The sequence below is a fragment of the Leptodactylus fuscus genome, chromosome 6 (assembly GCF_031893055.1).
Source record: "Leptodactylus fuscus isolate aLepFus1 chromosome 6, aLepFus1.hap2, whole genome shotgun sequence".
NCBI lineage: Eukaryota > Metazoa > Chordata > Amphibia > Anura > Leptodactylidae > Leptodactylus > Leptodactylus fuscus.
In genome coordinates this window covers 163694872-163718103 of record NC_134270.1, presented here as the reverse complement: position 1 = coordinate 163718103, position 23232 = coordinate 163694872, and the positions used below count along the sequence as shown (strand labels likewise).

At 46.9% G+C, this 23232-nt stretch overlaps 2 protein-coding genes across 2 annotated transcripts in view; one reads left to right on the top strand and one right to left on the bottom strand.

Moving 5' to 3' along the window:
- Window positions 1–2982: 2982 nt before the first annotated feature.
- HTR6 (5-hydroxytryptamine receptor 6) lies at window positions 2983–13247 on the top strand. Its single transcript, XM_075277899.1, is given in 4 exon segments — window positions 2983–4374; window positions 4376–5110; window positions 10668–10811; window positions 12620–13247. Coding segments are annotated over 4 exon segments (1398 nt in total). The 5' UTR covers window positions 2983–4254; the 3' UTR covers window positions 13019–13247.
- Window positions 13248–13360: 113 nt separating this feature from the next.
- The window catches only part of TMCO4 (transmembrane and coiled-coil domains 4), a 28121-nt gene continuing 18249 nt past the window's right edge, over window positions 13361–23232 (bottom strand). The window contains exons 12-14 of the mRNA XM_075277900.1: window positions 21105–21222; window positions 20571–20688; window positions 13361–15369 (exon numbers count right to left, since the gene is read on the bottom strand). Of these exons, the coding sequence (XP_075134001.1) occupies window positions 14977–15369; window positions 20571–20688; window positions 21105–21222 (629 nt within the window). The 3' untranslated portion in view covers window positions 13361–14976. The remainder of the gene's footprint in view (window positions 15370–20570; window positions 20689–21104; window positions 21223–23232) is intronic.

Below are 23232 nucleotides of genomic sequence, written 5' to 3'. Positions count from 1 at the left end.
AGGCCATGATATATGTGGGGTGTGACCCTTGTCTATAATATGGAGAGAACACAGGGATCATCAGTGAACTGATAGAGGCGGCGGCGGTGTGTGCGGGGCGAGGGGCGCAGTCAGGTGATTAACACTTACGGAAAGCGTCCTCCAGGAAAGAGCTTTATAATGAGATGGAGGACCTGAGGGGATAATGACATCCTGAGTAATTAGATGTCACCGAATATTGCCGCCACTCGATGGACGCTACTGGAATGCATAATGCTCCGCTCTTAAAGGGGAACTCCACTATATGCTAGCATTAAAGGGACGGCTTAGTCTCTTGTATCTAAGGCTTCATAACTCTATATTGAAAGGTTCTGCGCTATAGTCGAGATTCGGAGCACAGAGGATTGTCTACAGTAGACTGGATTGTAACAAACCCTCAGCTGTGACAACTATTAGGTCTGTAAACTGCTTGATTTTGCTATTTCTGCAGGTCGGGAAATCTTCAGAGTGTGAATAGACACGGATTCAGCACCGCGGTCAGTTCCCGGCTCTACAACGCGTTTCTCCTACATTGGATTCTTGGCTATTGCTTGACTTCCCCTTTAAATACACTTGTACAATAATCTCCATAGAAGCGAATTTAAAGCATTAGGAGGAACATGATGTTCATTGTTCAGTGTTTGACTTGAGGCCTGGCTTACTGTTTTTAAAGGTGTCCTGCAGCAGCTGAGGCATTGTATTGTCTAATACATATCTAAGCCGCTGCAGAACTTCTTTTTTGCAGAAGCAGTGATTGATAAACACATTGAGATGGTCTGCCTATTGGCAGGGATTGGGTGAGGTATTGTGATGTTCTACAGCACGGCTTACATTTGTATTTTTAGGTTTCACAGCAGCTGAGAGGTGTATTATGATGTTCTGCAGCAGCTGAGGTGGATGCCATGATGTCTGCATACGTTTGGATACTGTATATTATTATATTGTGCAGCGGCTGAGGTGCGTATTATACATTTCTGAAACAGATAATGTGTTTATTTTGAGGTTCTGCAGCAGCTGAGGTGTATATTATGATGTTCTGCAGCAGCTGACTTGTATATAATGATGTCCTGCAGCAGCTGAGGTGTGTATTATGATGTTCTGCAGCAGCTGACTTGTATATTATGATGTTCTGCAGCAGCTGAGGTGTGTATTATGATGTTCTGCAGCAGCTGAGGTGTGTATTATGATGTTCTGCAGCAGCTGAGGTGTGTATTATGATGTTCTGCAGCAGCTGAGGTGTGTATTATGATGTTCTGCAGCAGCTGAGGTGTGTATTATGATGTTCTGCAGCAGCTGAGGTGTGTATTATGATGTCCTGCAGCAGCTGAGGTGTATATTATGATGTTCTGCAGCAGCTGACTTGTATATAATGATGTCCTGCAGCAGCTGAGGTGTGTATTATGAGGTTCTGCAGCAGCTGAGGTGTGTATTATGATGTTCTGCAGCAGCTGACTTGTATATTATGATGTTCTGCAGCAGCTGAGGTGTGTATTATGAGGTTCTGCAGCAGCTGAGGTGTGTATTATGATGTTCTGCAGCAGCTGAGGTGTGTATTATGATGTTTTGCAGCAGCTGAGGTGTGTATTATGATGTTTTGCAGCAGCTGAGGTGTGTATTATGAGGTTCTGCAGCAGCTGAGGTGTGTATTATGAGGTTCTGCAGCAGCTGAGGTGTGTATTATGAAGTTCTGCAGCAGCTGAGGTGTGTATTATGATGTTCTGCAGCAGCTGAGGTGTGTATTATGAGGTTCTGCAGCAGCTGAGGTGTGTATTATGATGTTTTGCAGCAGCTGAGGTGTGTATTATGAGGTTCTGCAGCAGCTGACTTGTATATTATGATGTTCTGCAGCAGCTGAGGTGTGTATTATGATGTTCTGCAGCAGCTGAGGTGTGTATTATGAGGTTCTGCAGCAGCTGACTTGTATATTATGATGTTCTGCAGCAGCTGAGGTGTGTATTATGATGTTCTGCAGCAGCTGAGGTGTGTATTATGATGTCCTGCAGCAGCTGAGGTGTGTATTATGATGTTCTGCAGCAGCTGAGGTGTGTATTATGATGTTTTGCAGAAGCTGAGGTGTGTATTGTGATGTTCTGCACCACATGGGGGTATATTGTGAGGTTCTGCAGCAGGTGAGGTGTGTATTATGAGGTTCTGCAGCAGCTGAGGTGTGTATTATGAGGTTCTGCAGCAGCTGAGGTGTGTATTATGAGGTTCTGCAGCAGCTGAGGTGTGTATTGTGATGTTCTGCACCACATGGGGGTATATTGTGAGGTTCTGCAGAAGCTGAGGTGTATATTATGATGTTGTTTATTATAAACTTCTGTAGTACACAGGTGTACGTTATGAAGTTCTGCAGCAGCTTAGGTGTATATTATGAGGTTCTTCAGCACTTGTGTGTGTATTATGATGTTCTGCAGCAGATGAGGTGTGCATTATGAGGTTCTGCAGCAGCTCAGGTGTCTATTATGATGATCTGCAGCAATGAGGTGTGCATTATGAGGTTCTGCAGCAGCTCAGGTGTCTATTATGATGATCTGCAGCAGATGAGGTGTGCATTATGAGGTTCTGCAGCAGCTGAGGTGTGTATTATGAGATTTTTCAGAAGCAGGGGTGTCTATAAAGAGGTTCTGCAGCAGCTAGGTATGTTATTTGCTGTAATGCCCCCTACTAGAGATCAGAATATTATAAATCACTTGATCTCAATCTAGCTGCATAGATTTATTTTCCCATTAACTTCTCAGTAAACATCAGTCACAGCTGGGGGAGGGGAGGGGGTCAGACGGTGTTATCCCCTATATTAACCCTTCCCGAGCTGCACCTGTTGACCTGTCAAGGAACATTAGCGGCACTGAATTCTGGTCCCTGCCGCTGTATTTCCGCTGTGTTGGCATCTGATGGCCACTGAGTGATGTGTTTTGTTTTGTTGGAAAAGTCAATCATTCCCGGAGATGATGAGATTTTCGCCTGGCGGAGAGAGGAAGGGGCTGGAGGGGTTGGACCTAACGCTGGAGTTCCCAGATCTTCCTTGTCAGTCGCTGCTCATTCACCGCTTGCTTGTATACATCTCACATTCGCTGCCTTCTGAAGGTTCTTACATGTGATTAAAATCGCCTCTGCCAGCTCTGCTGCTTCTGCGGGCGGGGGGGGGGAGGCATGGCGGAGACGACGAGGAGAGTCTCACAGAGGAGAAGTGACAGCGCGACAGGGGAAGACACAATAAACTGCAGGAAAGCAGAGTAATTACAGGGAAGGAACAACTACCGAGCCCAGATTATTATTAGAGACGGGAAGACGTAGGACGACGAGGACAGAGACGGATCACAATTAAAGAGATCAACGAAAAAGTGGAAAAGAAGAAGAAAAAGTGAAAGGAATAAGAGCAAAGCAGAGCGAAGATGGTGGAGAAGCCGAGAAGATAGGACAGGACCAACACAGAGAAGAAGATGAGGAGATAGTACGGGATCCGATGGTGGAAAAGGTGTGAAGAGAAGATGGGGCAAGGATCTTAGTGGTGGAGAAGGTGAGAAGCCAACATGGGACATAGGTAGAAGTGGAGGAGAAGGTAAAGGATAACGCAGGACCAGGCTAGTGGAGAAGGTGAGAAGATAGAACAGGACTCAGATGGTGAAAAAGGTGACAAGACAGGACTCGAAAACTAGAGGAGGTGAGGAGATATAACAGGATCTTAGTGGTGGAAAAGGTGAGAAACTGAGATGGGACCAGGATCTCGGTGGTTGAAAAGGTAAGAAGATAAGACCAAGATAGTGGTGAATGTGAGAAGATAGGACAGGAGCGGGATCTAAAGATGAGGAGCTAAGATGGGTCCAAGATATGGATAGTGAAGAATGTAAGAAAGGACTGTGTTAGTAAAGAAGGTGCTAACATAGCAAGAACCAGAATTTTGGTGGTGGAGAAGGTAAGAAGATAAGACCAAGATAGTGGTGAATCTGAGAAGATAGGATAGGACCAGGATCTAAAGACGAGGAGCTAAGATGGGTCCAAGATATGGATAATGACTTTAAGAGAGGACTATATTAGTCAAGAAGGTTCAACTATAGCAAGAACCAGGATCTTGGTGGTTAAGAAGGTAAGAAGATAAGTTAGATCAAAGACAGTGGAGAAGTTAGAAACATAAGACAGGTCCAGAGTCTTGGTGGTGGAGAAAATGAAAAGATAGTAGGAGACCAGGTTCAAAATGTTGAAGAACAAACAGGATAAGAATGACCTGGGGCAGGGATGGTGGAGAAGATAAGACAGGACAAGGTTTGGGATGGTGGAGAAGGTCTAGGATCGATGGAGAGACACTCAGCAAAGAGGAGACAATCACAGTTGTCACGTCTTGATAGGATCATTCTTCATGGCTCACCAAATGGATGAACATTGGGATGATCTTTATGGCAATGAGGCAGAGGGGGCATCTCCTAATGGGCGGCGGATCTGGATGGCCGTCTTTCTTTCCTTCATCATCTTTATCACCACCTTAGGAAACTCCTTACTTATCTTACTCATCTTCACCCAGAGATCCCTCCGGAACACATCTAATTACTTCTTGGTGTCCCTGTTTATGTCGGACCTCATGGTAGGCCTGGTGGTGATGCCACCCGCCATGCTGAACGAACTCTATGAACGGTGGATCTTAGACGCGGAGTTCTGCAGTGTCTGGTATTCCTTCGATGTCATGTGCTGCAGCGCGTCTATACTCAACCTGTGTGTCATCAGTCTGGACCGCTACCTGCTTATTATCTCTCCGCTGAAGTACAAGCTACGCATGACCTCCTGCAGGGCTCTGGGATTGATTTTGGCCACATGGACCTTGGCTGCTTTGGCTTCTTTCTTGCCCATTAAGATGGGTTGGCATGACCCAGACTTTGAGTTGCACCAGTCTAACCTGACGTTGACATCGGAGGACGTGCAGTGTCGTCTGCTGGTCAGCTTACCCTACGCCTTGATCGCCTCCTGTCTCACCTTCTTTCTCCCATCAGCGGCCATTTCATTCACCTACTGCAGGATCCTGCTGGCGGCGAGGAAGCAAGCGGTGCAAGTGGCATCTCTGACCACAAATGTGCCCAATATGTCTGAAGACCATGTGCAGGTGTGTACCGGCCACCCAACTAACTGCATGTATATACGGGACAGGAGAAGTGGTACTGTGCAGTGTCTTTATATACAGAATAAGAGAAGTGGTACTGTGCAGTGTCCATATATACAGAATAAGAGAAGTGGTACTGTGCAGTGTCCATATATACAGAATAAGAGCAGATACTGAGAATTACACCAGTATACAGGACAAGAGAAGTGGTACTGTGCAGTGTCCATATATACAGAATAAGAGAAGTGGTACTGTGCAGTGTCCATATATACAGAATAAGAGAAGTGGTACTGTGCAGTGTCCTTATATACAGAATAAGAGAAGTGGTACTGTGCAGTGTCCATATATACAGAATAAGAGCAGATACTGAGGATTACACCCAGTATACAGGACAAGAGAAGTGGTACTGTGCAGTGTCCATATATACAGAATAAGAGAAGTGGTACTGTGCAGTGTCCTTATATACAGAATAAGAGAAGTGGTAATGTGCAGTGTCCATAAATACCTAATAATGGCACCTGACATACGGAGCTTATAAATATGTATCACAATCATTAGCTGATACGGAAATAACAGTGATTTATGATTTATTGCTTTTCAGAGTATTAAGGAAATGTGATCCTTGTAGTTGTGTCTTGTACACTATGAATCCCACGATGGATAATACGTCCTTGTTTCTTAGTGTCAGTAAATCATTATACTTTATGACAGGCAGTAATAATATTGTTTCCTCTCTGACCAGGAAGTAATTAATTCTTCTTAATCTCAAAACATTGAAAACTAAATCAGACCTGCATTACTCACTGTGGCCATTAGGTGGTGATAGCTCCCTTACACGGTGACACCTTGTGGTTATTAGCGGTAGTGCTACCATTACTGTGTAGTTTGTATAGTATGCTGGGCAGGAGTTGCATATACCAGGACTGTGGTCCGGTTAGACACAATATGCCCGGACAGCAGGTGGCAGTATATGCAATATTTGATGCTATAGGAGTCTTAGGGTATATTCAGACATAGCAGATTTGTTTCAGTTTGTTCCATTCTTCTGCTTGCTTAGGAAACTTGCTTAGGAAGCCTCCTCATTCACTTGTATGGAACTGATTTTCAGTATTTATCTGCCATGTGTGAATTCACCCTGATCTTTGGTTCTGCTGCACACAGCACGAGTGTGATTTACCCTGCAGAACAGGCGCTGGGATGAGTCACATGTCTCCCCCCTCCCCAAACGCCTTGTAATATGTTTCCAGTCCTGAACATGAGAACTGTGGGCTACAGTCTCATGCCAGGCTTGGTACCAGTGCACCCGCATGCATAAAACATCCACACCCCTCTACCCTCTGCTGCAGGGTAACCCGTGCCAACTCAGTGTGTGCCGGGGGAGGGGGAGCCGCCATTCTCTGCACTATGGTTTCCATGTCCCAGATTTTATTCCAGATTGATCTGCCTGACATGTTTGTCATAAACTCTGTGCCGCCTAAGTAACCCTTAAAGAGGCCGCACCCTAAATGCCTCCCCGGGGGGTTCTACATCTCAAGGGGGTCAATGACAACCAAATCCATGTATACGTGTCATGGGCACCAGGGGAGTGATGCTCTGCAGCGGCTCTGAAATCCAGACTATTTGACTCTTCCAGGATTCCCCATTTTTAATTCCTTATGCATGATATACATTCTTAAAGGGAATGCGTCACCAATTAAAAATGGGGGCTGCCATTTTGCCTGAGTTTCTCCTCTGCTCTGTTAACAGCATTTAGTGATCTGCTTTACAGCACCATCATGGTCATAGGTAGCAGTATTCTGGAGCCGACTCATTGAGGTCTATGGGAGAGTTTTCTGGGCATGCTCTGTGCAGGGGAGAGGAGATAAGCTGTGACATCATCTATTATTAGTAGTGGATGTAATGCTGGGTCACTATGGGTGTTATCTTCTATTGTAATCCTGTCAGTGATGTAAATGAAAACCCCCTACAGAATTGGTAAATGCCAGTCTATTATTAGTCTTAGTGGATGGAATGAAAATTGCAGGATTTATTATTTTTTTTAGTGGCTTCATGAAAACTTCTGTAAAAATAACACATAAACTTGGCGCGCACTCCCTTTAAGGAACGTTAGGTGCAGATTTGCTCCTAAAAAGGGTTTGCACAGGGAACAAGACTCATCCCCTTATCTATAGGATAGCAGATATTTCTCCACACAGGGATTCTCACCATTGGTCAATGCACAGACCACAAGAATGTGGGGCCTAAATGCCTGTTCCAAGGGTCCATCGAACTCTATAGGATGCCAAGCATTACCAGAGACAGCACTCATGTGGCGTCTGACTCCTACTGAAATGAATAGGATCAGGGGCGTAACTACCGGGTTAGCAGTGGTAGTGGCTGCCACAGGGCCCAGGACATTAGGGGCCCGACGACAGCCGCTACTGCTGTTTTTTCTTTTCATAATAGGCCTTTACCGGCTACTCCAGCCGGGAACGGGCCCTATTTGCTTACTGATTCTGGCAGAGGCCAGGATCGGTAAGTGATGCCGCGGGCCCCACACTATAATTATATTCAGGGGTCTTTTCAGGCCCCTGAGTATAATGATCGGAGGCCCAGGAGAGGTAAGAGAACATAAAAAACGCTTTTACTTACCTCTCTGGGCTCCAGACAGGCTTCGAGACCACTTCTGTGACGTCCCTGAAGTCACATGATCGGAGCCTGTGTTCCGGGTTATGTGACGTCCCGAACGTCATTGAAGGTGGCTGACACCACCGAGGACTGCAGCGGAGCCGGGGAAAGGTAAGTAACAGTGTTTTTATGTTGGTATCCCCCCTGGGTTTCCGATTATTATACTCTGAAAAGTCCCCCGAGTATAATAATTGTTCGTGGGTGTCCACAATAGGGCATAATACTCTGTGCAGGCACCACTATGGGGTATAATACTGTGTGCAGGGGCCACTATGTGGTATAATACTCTGTGCAGGCACCACTATGTGGTATAATACTCTGTGCAGGCACCACTATGTGGTATAATACTCTGTGCAGGCACCACTATGTGGTATAATACTCTGTGCAGGCACCACTATGTGGTATAATACTGTGTGCAGGGGCCACTATGTGGTATAATACTCTGTGCAGGCACCACTATGTGGTATAATACTGTGTGCAGGGGCCACTATGTGGTATAATACTGTGTGCAGGGGCCACTATGGGGGATAATACTCTGTGCAGGCACCACTATGTGGTATAATACTCTGTGCAGGCACCACTATGTGGTATAATACTGTGTGCAGGGGCCACTATGTGGTATAATACTGTGTGCAGGGGCCACTATGTGGTATAATACTCTGTGCAGGCACCACTATGTGGTATAATACTGTGTGCAGGGGCCACTATGTGGTATAATACTCTGTGCAGGCACCACTATGTGGTATAATACTCTGTGCAGGCACCACTATGTGGTATAATACTGTGTGCAGGGGCCACTATGTGGTATAATACTGTGTGCAGGCACCACTATGTGGTATAATACTGTGTGCAGGGGCCACTATGTGGTATAATACTGTGTGCAGGGGCCACTATGTGGTATAATACTGTGTGCAGGGGCCACTATGTGGTATAATACTCTGTGCAGGCACCACTATGTGGTATAATACTGTGTGCAGGGGCCACTATGTGGTATAATACTCTGTGCAGGCACCACTATGTGGTATAATACTGTGTACAGGGGCCACTATGTGGTATAATACTGTGTGCAGGGGCCACTATGTGGTATAATACTCTGTGCAGGCACCACTATGTGGTATAATACTGTGTGCAGGGGCCACTATGTGGTATAATACTGTGTGCAGGGGCCACTATGTGGTATAATACTGTGTGCAGGGGCCACTATGTGGTATAATACTGTGTGCAGGGGCCACTATGTGGTATAATACTGTGTGCAGGGGCCACTATGGGACATAATACTGTGTGCAGGGGCATAATACTGTGTGCAGGGGCCACTATGGGGGATAATACTGTGTGGAGGGGCCACTATGGGGGATAATACTATGTGCAGGGGCCACTATGGGGAATAATAGAGCACGCAGGAATGAGGGGGGGGGGGGGCATCGGTTGAGGTCTTCCGGGGGGGTGGGGGGGAATATGTCAAAAGCTCGCCACAGGGCCCCACCATTCCTAGTTACGCCACTGCTTGTCACTTACATTCTGTGGGTTGGTACAATTACGGAGATACCAAATTTATATAGTTTTTTTGAGATCATAACCTCTTAAAAGCAATACAAACCTTAACAACTAAAAAAATCATTTTTTGGGGGGTTGCCATATTCATATGACACCCATCGCTTTTTTTTAAATATTTTTGTGACCGGGGATGCATATGGTGTCTTTCTTTTTGCGGGGCCAGGTGTACTTTTTATTTATATATTTTGGGGAATGTCTGATGTTTTAATCGCTTTTTCGGAAAATGTTATGAAAAAATGGCGGTTTGGCTCCTTTGAGTTTTGTTCTCACTGTGGAGTTCAATATATGGGAAGAATATTTTTATAAGGTTGTCCGTGGCATTGGGAGGGTTAATACCCACGCTCAGTATACAATACAAAAGGAGACTGCCAAATTTAAACACCCGATACCCACCGTAGTAGTACAGAGATGTTGGGAAAGAGTTAAAACTTGACCCTGACCTACGCCATCCAGGATGTCATTTAGAACTTGCACCGGAGAGGTTACGGTCACATCGGAGTCCGTTCAAAAATTCCAATGGGGTCTGTCGGTCTCCATTTGTGGTCCTTGTGTCCGTTGCTCTGATCCGCAACAACACACAGCACCACAGTAAATCTGTCAGGCCGAGTTCTCCCAAACTGATGTCCCACATTTGCCCCAGTATTGTCAGTGTAACAAGGTACCTGCACCAATATGGTATAACAAACCCTCACCTGTGAGATATATTAGGTCAGAGACTGTTTCCGATTCCACATGTGAAATTTAACACTGCGGATAAGGAACAAACCTGAGGCGGAGGCGCTGATCGCCATCTCTGATCTGCGGCGGCCTGACCTATATTACACTTACCAGGGCTCGGCTGCAGATGTGCATGTAATCCACTGACAGATGGAAGATTGGCAGGTTACATGTGAGCGCGGCCGCAGCGCCAGGGGGATTTGGCATGACCGGAATAAATGATGCGTGACTAATCCGAGCTTATGTTGATGGGTCCGATTAGACTGTAACTGGATGCAAAAATGAAGCGACTTATATAATATGACGCTACAGCGTATTACAGATCAGTCCTTACACTACTGAGCATGCTCCAGAGCGGCACTCACCATTCTGACGGTTGTCTATTAGCTCTCAGGATCGCACTGCTGCCCCCTACTGGAAGCAAATTTTGCTATTTTTTTTAACCCAGAAACAGCAGCACTCTCATAAGCTGCAATACCAGTCACCCCCATTGGCAAGAGTGGCGCTGTTTTTGGAATAAAAAGGGATAAGGCCCCTTTAAGTGTCATGCCCTGGCAGCTCAGGCTTTGGCAGACCAGCGTTGAGCTACTTATACTTACATTTTTCTCTGTCATCTCCCCAGGTGCTGGCGGTTCCGGTCGTGGAGGGCAGGAAGTTTGTCACTAAGCACAGTAAGAAGGCTCTCAAGGCAAGTCTCACCCTGGGCATCCTACTGGGCATGTTTTTCGTGGCCTGGCTTCCATTCTTTGTCGCCAATGTGGTTCAGGTAAGAGTGTTGTGATATGTCAGTCGGGGTTGTAGGAAAGCTGTGTGGCGACCCCTGTGGGATCATCCCTATCGGTCATCACCCAGCTTTTCCAGAAACATAACTCAAGCAGGTTATTTCTGTCCCGTCAAAGCTCAGCTAGGGGCGTTTTTTTCCACGTGGAAAAAAAACATGCGTTTTTCACCTCCCATTCACTTCTATTGCTTTCTTCAGGCGGAAAACGCGTGAAGAAAGGCCATGTTGCTTCTTTTTTCTGCTAGCGGCGAAAAACTGCTAGAAGAAAAAAAAAAGCTAGCGGTCTACATCGACCACTATTGTAATGAGGTGGATTTTGAGGCAAAATCCACCGTCAAAATCCGCCTCTTTGCCCCCGTGTGAAGCCATAAGGGTGCGTTCACACGATGTAACATGTAGCGTGATCTGGCACGTATACACATCAGCAGATTGCGCGCTCAAAAACATCCCATTCATTTCAATGGGAGTTGCAAGCGTATACGCCGCGTTATTTTGCGGCCGCAAAATCATGGGCGCAAAATAACGCGGCGTATACGCTTGTAACTCCCATTGAAATGAATGGGATCTTTTTGAGCGCGCAATCTGCTGACACGTGTATATGTGCCAGATCACGCTACATCGTATGATCGCACCCTAAGGGTGCATTCACACTGAGTAAACGCTAGCTTATTTTGTAGAGTAAAATTACACTTGTAAATTTTGCTATCCCATTGACTTCAATGATATTTTTTTACAAGTGTAAAAATACGCCTGTAAAAATACGCCTGTAAAATGTCATTGAAGTCAATGGGATAGCAAAATTTACAAGTGTAATTTTACTCTACAAAATAAGCTAGCGTTTACTCAGTGTGAATGCACCCTAAGAGGTCGTTGAGTTGGTACCATTGATTGTTTTGACCTCTTCACTACTTACCAAGCATAGCGCCTTTCCTTGTATAGTGGCTGTGCTCGGTATTACAGCTCAATTCACTTATTTGACTTATTGGACTGAGCGGCATCATGGCCATGTGAAGAGCAAGTGGAGCTCACTATCATTGTCCAGATGTTCCCTTAAAGGGACTCTACCATTAAAATCAAATTTTTTGTCCATAACACGTAGGAATAGCCTTAAGAAAGGCTATTCTTCTCCTACCTTTAGATGTCTTTTCCGCACCACCGTTCCGTAGAAATCCTGATTTTCGCCAGAGGCGTCCCCAATGCTGCGAGAGAAATTTCCAGCTCCGCCTCCATCTTCTTCAAGAACGGCCTCTTCACGCGTCTTCTTCCAGGGGTTGGCTTCAAACTTCTAGACCTCGGGCAAAGCTGACTGCACATGCCCGCCAGCCACAAGAAAATGACCGCTTACACAGAATGGTAAGTGGCCATCTTCATGTGGCCGGCAGGCATGCGCAGTCAGCTGCCCAAGGCCGAGAAGTTTGAAGCCAAACCCCGGAAGAAAAGCCTGTTCCTGAAGAAGATGGAGGCGTCGCTGGAGAGTTCTCTTGCAGCATTGGGGACGCCCCCAGTGCTGTTTGAGCGCCGAGGACCGCCCCCAGTGCTGCGAGATAACTCATTTGCATACCGGCGAAAACCGTGATTTCTACGGAACGGCGGCGAGGAGAACACATCTAAAGGTAGGAGAAGCATAGCCTTTCTTAAGGCTATTCCTACGTTAGGGACAAAAAATTTGATTTTAATGGTAGAATCCCTTTAAATTAAAGGGTCAGCCCAGTAGACGTTTCCCTGTAAATATTATTCTGGCGTCTTGTAAATTGTACCCAGTGTGGTGACTGTTGTCTTGCTGTGCCATGCAGGCTGTCTGTGACTGCGTCCCCCCTGACCTGTTTGACGTCCTGACGTGGCTGGGGTACTGTAACAGCACCATGAACCCCATCATCTACCCCCTCTTCATGAGAGACTTCAAGCGTGCCATGGGGAAGTACATGCCCTGCTGCCGACGCTCCAGAGTCATCTCGCTGTCCGTACGCAACTCCAACAGCGCCCCCCGCCTGGGGCTGTCACTGAGGAACGTCCTGACCCTGCGAGGAGAGACCGACTCCATATATTCCGCCACGCTGGGCAACGAGCACCTACTACACAACTATAAAGACCACAGCACCGACCCCCTGCCCGTCACCGCCGCCGATTCCGTCAACCTCTTTGACCTGGAGCAGGAGATGCAGGTCCACCAGCTGAACACTCCCATGGACTGAGACATCATGGACTCTCATCATGTGACATCCCGGCAGAAGGGACATTTATATTTCGGCTCTGCCCGTTTATCCGGCGAACGGAACCCCGAACTCCGGTGAAGACTGACACTTAAGCAGGCAGGAGAGTATACGACAAAACAGATCAAAGCTGTTCAGGATCTGTGAAAAGCTGAGTGACAACCACTATGCACCTTTGCTTAGGATGGAGACTCAGGGACCCCAATGTATTTAGAAGTAGTCCCCCCCTCTTTACTACTGTCGTGGTCATTGCACAGTGGGCCTTGTTTTTTTTTACTTCCAGGGTCCGATCATGTGATCGCCATGTTGTATAGCGGTCATTTTTGGAAAGACTCTTTTCGAGTAAATTATCCATTTACTCCAATCACATCTAGAGCTGCCTTCAACATTCTTCAGGTTGTCCTTAGCAATAGACAGGGTTTAGCTCCACCCCACTGTGGGCAACCTAGCGCTATGTCCTATCTGAGCTCCTGTAGTGCACAGTCAGAGGTATTATGAATGCAGCTTTGGAAGGGACTAGAGTAACACAACATTTTGTGTAGGATTTTCCGGAGGAGGAACAGTTCTGTTTTGCAGTCACTTTGGGGTCTCTTCGCCGTCTTGTACTTGACACGTGACGGGGTCCTGGGGCTCTGCTGGTGACATTTTGTACAGTAATTTATTGCTCTTCTGTCCACTTATTTCTGTAATTTTTTTTTTTTTTCTAATAAATTCAGTGATATTTGATGAGAGAGCAGCAGGGAAAATGGGGGAGGGGAAGGCGCCCGTCCTCGCCACCGGCAATGAAGGAACAAGCTCGGTGACATTAGAGAAATGTCAGGTATGTGAAGTGTGGGAGATTGAGTCATTAAAGGGTCGATCCCGGCGACGTATCCACTCTTCAATTAAAGGGCTGGTCCAGATTTATGTAAATGAAGAGCTAATAGACTTAGACTTTAAAGGGGTTTACTAGAACTTATACATTGAGGAGTTATCCTTCGATGATCGATGAGGGTCTGACACCCGGGACCCCCACATATCAGCTGGCTAAAGAGAGCACTGAATACCAAGCACAGCACTGTATATATTGTAGTGGCTGTGCTTGGTATTGCAGCTCAGTCCTATTTACTTGAATGGGACTGGGCCGCTGTTGTATCATGTGACTGATGAACGTAACATCATCCATCAGCATAGAAAAAAGACTGTGGTGCTTCTTAAAGCTGCGCCCCTTCATATAGCTGATTGGTGGGGGCCCTGGGTGTCACAATCACCTAGAGATAGATGGGGATAACACAAGCAGACCCATATACCTTGAATGACACGGCAGGACACATGCCCACTGCTTCTCCGGAATGCGTACTCACCACACTCTTGGGATCCTGGCCATCATGGATAATCCCTTTAAGGGGGTTGTCTGATACTACAATATTGATTGCTGCGGTCTCTTCACAGTACGGTTAGATATGGACCTCATGTCAGCCATATTCTCAAGACAAAACCCAAGCTGGAACCAAGACTCCCAGCACTACAGTCATTGATGATGCAAGGAGTCCCTGCACCTCTACTGTAGTCATGTTTTCAATACTGAGAATGCAGGGACTCCTGAGTTTGGATTTGGTCTAGGAAATATGGCCGACATCTGGCCTTATGGAATGAAATAAAGGGGTTTGTTGGGGGCACCATGAAAATACAATGACTAGAATGGGACAGATCCCCACGCTGCTCTCTACTCCTAGTCTCCATCTTAAGACACAGGAGATGGCGGTCATCCTATAAGGCTTCACACATCGGACGTATTATGGAAGTGTTTGCACTTTTTAATGTCCCCTTTACGATAAGGCAGCGGCGCTAAAAACTCAGTGCGGTGACGTCACCAGCTTTACCTTCAGGATATGGTCATCGCTGGAGACGGCTCATGGACGCTCCCTGTGTATCACAGTATCTAAGACACCAAGTCCGGATCACCCTACAGAACTGCAGCTGATCCCTGCTTCATGTTCTGTCTCTTTAAGAGAGTGCGGAGTGTCGCTCTCCTCATCTTTTGTTGCTGTGTTATTGTTAGCGCAGTCTTTACAGAACGGTTCCTCCACCTGCGCAGTACCACAGCGGGCGCAGGGAGACTGGGACAAGTCTGGGGAAGGGTCTGCCGTTGTGATGGGCTCCCAGTCCCAGGGTGAGACGTCCTCCTTGCTGGTGGTTTCTTCTGCCGTCTCGCTGCTTTGAGACGTAGCGAGACCTCCCGCCAGTGGCTGGAGAAGTCCGTTCTGCTCTTCCAGCCGACACTCCTTGGTCTTGATACCCACGGCCTTCAGTATTGTGTCCATCTGCTTCATGTAGTCCAGGTGTCCGTTCACCTATGGAAGGAGTAGACGTGAGCGGCAGTAAACTCATTAAAGGGATTGGGATGGGGGGGGGGGAGTGATAATCAGTGATCCCCAATGTTCCTGGTTCCCTGCTGGTCGCTACTTCCTGGCCCTGGAAGCGACTGCTCAGCCAATCACTAGCCGCAGTGTGGATCCACCTCTGCTACTGATTGGCTGAGTAGGCATTTCCTGGAAGTAGAGACCAGCAGGGACAAGGTAATTGGAATGGGAGCGCTGGGGGATCAGTAAGCAATATCATATACTTATTACCTATCCTTAGGATAAGTCTTCAATATGTGATCAGTGGGGGTTTGATACCCAGGACCAAGACCGATCAGCTGTTTGAAAAGACCGTGCTGTGCTGATGACATTGCGTTCATTGGTCACATGGTACAGCAGAAGCTCAGTTCCATTCAACTGAATGGGGCTGAGCTGCAATACCAAACACAACCACTACAATGGCTGTGCGTGGTATTCAGTGAAGAGATACAAAATGGACAGAAACAGCATCTGTCCTGAATTCTGTCCCATACACACAAGGTTCCCCTTTAAGAAAGAAAAGTTCTACCCCCCTCATGAGGATCACTCAGCAAAGGGCAGGAAGTGTCCGCTCGCAGTGATTATGAGGGATTGTTCTCCGCTGCGGTGCGATACGTGAGCCCATTGGCGCAGCTGTAAGTCAGTGACAGACGACGTCGAGGGCTCAGGAATATAAAGCAGCCACAAGTGCCTTATCCGAAAAAAACTGAAGAAAATCAAGAGCTTACAGTAGAAAACAAAAAGGAGTCAATTATGCGCTGCGGGTAATGATGGGGGGTGGCGGTACAACATTGTACGGAGCAGCTGTTCTCTGCCTCTCCCCCCTCCCCAAAAACACCCAGAGACCTGCTGGGATCACCTCCCCCTCCCGAGCGGCGATGAAAAGGACAGCGGGTCAGCGCTTAACCTGGAGGTGTAATTAATTTCTGCCAGGTGGGGGCGGCGTACTAATTATTTGCGGCGAGAGTCCGCGCTTACCAATTTACTCCGTGACATAGCGCAGCGCCGACATGTACAGAGCCAAACAGAAGGCGGAAAATACACCAAAGGGATATCACTGTAGATAAAGGCAATGCTGGGACTTGTAGTACCACAGGAAAGAGCAGGCTGTCTGGACTGTATAGTGTCTATATCAGAGGCAAGAGGACATAGAATAAGCTGGGAGTGGCTGAGACTTGTAGTTCCTCAGCAGCCGGCCATATTGGGTCACAACTCACATGGGATAAGATCTACAACTGCCAAGTGTTGAAATACTACAACTCCCAGCATGCTCAGCCAGCTGTCAGAGCAGCTAAGACATTAGCAAAATGTTTTATCACCTGTAATGTGCGGCGCGCTCCCTGTGCAGGATGTGCTAATGGTGCCTATATATATATATATACTGTATACATACACACACATATATATATATATATCTCTGCACTCACAGATCCATCAGCACAACATAAATAGCAGCAAGGCCCGAGGGGAGCGCCTCAGGCTTCTAGTACCGAGAAATAGAGACAAGACTGACAGGGGTGACATAACTAATTCATAACTCCAGGAGTCCTCTGTATGATCCCACTTATCTCTCACATCCTACACTGAAGGGTCAAGACGGGTATATGCTAATGGAAGGAGAAGGGAAAATCACTGGAACTGACAGCTGAACGCAGACCGAGGGAACTAAGAGCAATGTCCACCTCTGTATTATACTACATAGACAGCCTCAAGTCACTGTATATATACACTATATCCTATATACTGATCCTGAGTTACATCCTGTATTATACTCCAGAGCTGCACTCACTATTCTGCTGGTACAGTCACTGTATACATACATTACATTACTTATCCTCAGTTATATCCTGTATTATACTCCAGAGCTGCACTCACTATTCTGCTGGTACAGTCACTGTGTACATACATTACATTACTTATCCTGTACTGATCCTGAGTTACATCCTGTATTATACTCCAGAGCTGCACTCACTATTCTGCTGGTACAGTCACTGTGTACATACATTACATTACTTATCCTGTACTGATCCTGAGTTACATCCTGTATTATACTCCAGAGCTGCACTCACTATTCTGCTGGTACAGTCACTGTGTACATACATTACATTACTTATCCTGTACTGATCCTGAGTTACATCCTGTATTATACTCCAGAGCTGCGCTCTCTATTGTGCTGGTGCAGTCACTGTGTACATACATTACATTACTTATCCTGTACTGATCCTGAGTTACATCCTGTATTATACTCCAGAGCTGCACTCACTGTTCTGCTGGTACAGTCACTGTGTACATACATTACATTACTTATCCTGTACTGATCCTGAGTTACTTCCTGTATTATACTCCAGAGCTGCGCTCACTATTCTGCTGGTGCAGTCACTGTGTACATACATTACATTACTTATCCTGTACTGTTCCTGAGTTACATCCTGTATTATACTCCAGAGCTGCGCTCACTATTCTGCTGGTGTAGTCACTGTGTACATACATTACATTACTTATCCTGTACTGATCCTGAGTTACATCCTGTATTATACTCCAGAGCTGCGCTCACTATTCTGCTGGTGCAGTCACTGTGTACATACATTACATTACTTATCCTGTACTGATCCTGAGTTACATCCTGTATTATACTCCAGAGCTGCGCTCACTCTTCTGCTGGTACAGTCACTGTGTACATACATTACATTACTTATCCTGTACTGATCCTGAGTTACATCCTGTATTATACTCCAGAGCTGCGCTCACTCTTCTGCTGGTACAGTCACTGTGTACATACATTACATTACTTATCCTGTACTGATCCTGAGTTACATCCTGTATTATACTCCAGAGCTGCACTCACTATTCTGCTGGTGCAGTCACTGTGTACATACATTACATTACTTATCCTGTACTGTTCCTGAGTTACATCCTGTATTATACTCCAGAGCTGCACTCACTATTCTGCTGGTACAGTCACTGTGTACATACATTACTTATCCTGTACTTATCCTGAGTTACATCCTGTATTATACTCCAGAGCTGCGCTCACTATTCTGCTGGTGCAGTCACTATGTACATTACATTACTTATCCTGTACATACTACAGACCATAACTCAGGATCACAAGGTCCCTTTCTCTGCTCTCCTGCCATAGACGCATACTCTGCGGTCAGGGCTTCACCTTCATGTCATCACTGTTATATCCTGCAGAAAAACCCCTTTACCTCCCCAGGCTGCAGCCTCCCTCTTGCACTCCAGAGCCGCGCTCACAGCTGTCAGTCCTATATCTTACACGCTGCTAACTCAGGCATCAAATCCCAGACGGAGCTGATGCCTCCTGATGTACGATGTGTAGAAGATACAGTCTGCTGTCGACTTCCATCCCTCGGCCGGCAGCTACGTCCCGCAGGGTCAGCACTCAGCCATGCCGGGGCGTTCATTACTGAAATCATGTCTGTTGTGTGAGCAGCGGCGCTGGAGCAGAAGGATTCACAATAAACAGATCAGAAGTGGTAATGTATGTGCCCAGGGCTAGGAGGGAAGGCACGCAGATGGAGCAGAGCTCAGTGTAGCACAGCCCGGGCTGTATATGGGACTCCGCACCGCAAACAATCTCAGCTCTGCTACAACTACACGCCAGTCTATGATACAAATACAATGAGAAATTTCCCATAACTTCTACACTGTCATTGAGTTCACATGGACCTGTCCCTGGGAAAGCTGGAAATAGGGCTGAGGTGCAATATTAACCACAGCCCCGATAACATGTATGGCACTGCCTCTTCAACTAGCTGATCTGTGGGGGTCCTGGGTGTCAGACCCCCCCCCCCCCCACCAATCACATATTTATGGGATTAGGACCAGAGAAAAGGCCGTCTGCACAGAGACCGCGCTCGCCTCTCTCACTGGATTAACCCCGGCCCTTATTGCCATCTCTACATATGAAAGCGACGCCAAAGTGGATTTACAAATAATTATAAGGGACTGAGACAGGAAACAAGGCTGTTCCTCCAATTCCAAGAAACATCACTCTCCGGGGAGGAAGGAACATGGTGGCCGCCTCTTAGAGCTGATCCCTGGTAGGCCGGGATTATGGAAAAGTGAGGGAGTATCACATGTCATACAGGGAGCCGAAAATACAGCTCAGCTCTTCTTCATTAACCCCTTAGACATGCACTGCACACGTGTGACCGATTTACATAGGGGAAATATGAAGCAGAGATTTTTTGGAGATAAGTAATCAATCTGTGACTGGTGGGGGTCCAACACCCAGGATCACCACCAATCGGCTGGTTGAAGAGCCTGTGGCCTCTTCACTGAATACCTTGGTATTGCACCTCAGCCCCATTCACTTGGACGGGACTAAGCTGCGGCTGTACCAAGTGACCAATGAATGTGACGTCATCAGCAAAGGGAACCGTGAGCGCCACAGTCTCTTCAAGACCAGGTACACTGGGTGTCAGACCCTTATCTATCCCAAGGATTGGTCATCAATATGTACATCCTGGAAGACCCCTTTAAAGGGATGCTATCATTGGGTACCCTTTTTTCTGACTAACACATAGGAATAGCCTTAAGAAAGGCTATTCTTCTCCTTCCCTTAGACGTCTTCTCCGCGCCGCTGTACAGGTTTTCTTCGGTATGCAAATGAGTTCTCTCACAGCACTGGGGGCGTCCCCTACGCTGCGAGAGAAATCTCCAGCGACGCCTCCATCTTCTTCAGGAACGGCCTCTCTCTGTGTCTTCTTCCATCCTGGGTTTCAATTTTCTAGGCCTCAGGCCTCAAGCAGAGTCGACTGCGCATGCCCGGGCCACAAGAAAATGGCCGCTTACACCAGCTTACTGTGTAAGTGGCCACAAGAAAATGGCTGCTTACACCAGCTTACTGTGTAAGTGGCCACAAGAAAATGGTCACTTACACCAGCTTACTGTGTAAGCGGCCATTTTTTTGTGGCCTGAGCATGCGCAGTCAGCTCTGCTCAAGGCCTAGAAGATTGAAACCCAGAACGGAAGAAGACGCAGGGAGAGGCCGTTCAAGATGAAGATGGAGGCGTCGCTGGAGATTTCTCTCGCAGCATTGGGGACGCAGAAACTCAAAATCACAAACAAATGCAAAGATTTCTTCGTTCCGATAGCGTTGCCATCTACCTGTAGTGGTGGCCACTTACCACGGATGACAGGTCCACATTCACCATCCTGCGATCATCCAGGTTGACAGGCTGTAGCCCGGCCACGCTGAGCTTCACCGAGGAGCTACGGTACACAAAGCTGAGCAACCAGTCGCCTCTGCCAAAGAATAGGTGACAGGTCAGGACAAAACATAAGGTATAACCCCAACCTGTATTGGAGCCGGATGCCGACACTGCATTGACTGTACTGCAGTAAAGCAGCCCCTTATAGAAGGCTATTGGCCCCCGACCCATTTCCGGCCTAACAAACCTGGACAACCCCTTTAAAACCTTAAAACCATATAACTCATCAGGGCAGACATTACAGACCCTGTGAATATCGTGCAGGGATAGATGACATCATCCGCCCATTCCTCCCCCACAATCTCCGCTCTCCGATCTATTCTTGGGGTTATTATTTATTGTATTATTCATTCTGCTGAAAATAAGCCATGATTCACCAAGACCTTACAAATAAATATACACATATATATCTATAGACACTATGCGGCAGCGAGGGGCGATAGGGTCTACCTGCAGTAACCATTGATGATCCGGCCCGATACAACGCGTGTGAGCGGCTTCCATTTCTTCACGTCACCCTCTACGGGGGCTCCCAGCAGCACCACGTCCTCAATGATCCCTTCAGCATCTGCCGGGGATACAATCCAACTTTTCCATGACTCGTTTTTTGACGTAAACTTAGGACAGGTCATCGATATGTGACCAGCAGGGATCCAACCACGATCAGCTAGTTGAATAGACTGCAAAGTGGATGACGGCTGCGGTCACTTCACTGAATATCAAGTGCAGCGCCACACACTGTATAGTGGCTGTGCTTGGTATTGCAGCTCAACCCCATTCATTTAAACAAGACCAAGCTGCTGCTGTCACATTGGGACTGGTGAACGTGGACCAGGAAAAAGACCATGGCACCACAGTCCCTTCAAACAGCTGATATGCGGGGGTCCTGAGTGTCCTAAGGATAGGTTATCGATTTATAAGTGATCATCAGTGCTGACTGGGTGTCGATACTCTGCTGATCACATATTGATGACCTTTTTAAAGGAAATAAATCCCCTTTAATTATTCCAGACTATGCCAATGTATACAACTGTCCATATGGTAGATACAGGGGTTATAGGATTTCTAGTATTGATGGATTATATCTGCACCAAGAAACTGCCGGAACAGCTGATCTGTTCGGGGTCCAAGTGTCCTCCCTACAAATCCCGTACTGATGACCGAAACTAAAGAGGTGGGTGTAGGTACTGCAGTACCGTGTCATAGACTTCAATGGGGCAGCCCCATAGTCTTCAATGACCTTCATAGACTTCAATGGGGCATTACCAAAACCTACCACTACTTGTATAGCGAAGAAGTGAATGCAAACATTACCAGGAGTCGTACTGTCTCGGTAGAGCTGATCTGCTGGGGAAGTCCCTGATATCAGATCTAATAGGATAGGCCATCAATAATAGAAACTAGATAACCCCTTTAAGAAAATATCTGTTTTTGGAAAAGCTATGTGACAACCAATAGGGCCTCCTGTTTGTGACAGCAGGAGCTTTGACACATCTACGATGCAGAGAGATCACTGCAGAAGTATCCGAGCTCTAAGAAAGCTGGGTGACAACTAGGGTTGAGCGATCGTGTTCAGAAAAGATCGGACTCCGATCGGCGAACGAGAAAATTTCACGATCGCGATCGGAATTCCGAACACGATCTTTTTAGGTGGGATCGAGATCGGTGATTATTTCCCACAATGCCTTGCTACTGGCCAAGCATTGTGGGAAAAGCTAACAATGTTAGCCTTCACACTGAGTATACGCTCCGCTCATTCTGAGCGGAGTGTATACTCAGTTTGAAGGCTCCGCTGTGGTTCCATAGGAATGAATGGAAGCAGCCGGCACAGAGCCTTAACCCCCTACGCGCCGGCTGCGTCCACTCATTCTAATGGGAGACTAGCTAACATCTCTAGTAGCTACTTACCTGCAGAGATGGCTGGTCCGGTGCCCGGTGTTCTCGTTCTTCTTCGCCTCGCTGCCCCCGCCTCCCAGGTTAGTGTTAAAGAGCTAGGAAGAAGGCAGGGCTTGTGGCTTAGGAAAGTGGGCGGGTACAGGGCGGTGAGACGAGACGTCTCCCCTCCCAGTACCCGCCCACACTCTCCTAACCTGGGAGGCGGGGGACAGCAAGGCGAAGAAGAACGAGAACACCGGGCACCGGAGCAGCCATCTCTGCAGGTAAGTGGACACCAGGGGGGACTAAGTAGCCAGAGGATTAAAAAAAAATCACTACACAGCATGGATTCTAACAATTAAAGCACTCAATTATTAGATTCCATTCTGTATAGTGAATAGGATTGTTTTTAAAATCCGATCTCCGATTAATAAAAAAATCCCATTGACTTGCATTGGAATCGGAATTCAGATCAAGATCGGGTTCGAATGAAAACTGATCGGAAATCGGATTTCAGAATCGATCCTGAAAAGTCAAATATCGGCTCAACCCTAGTGACAACCAATAGGAATGACAATCCAGAACTGTTACCCAGCTTTCCCAGAAACAGATCTGACTAAGATGTGACTCCAGAGCTTCTACTTTCTAGTAGGTTACATGAAAGTCACAGCTGTGTTTCCCCCATAATAATACACCATGACGG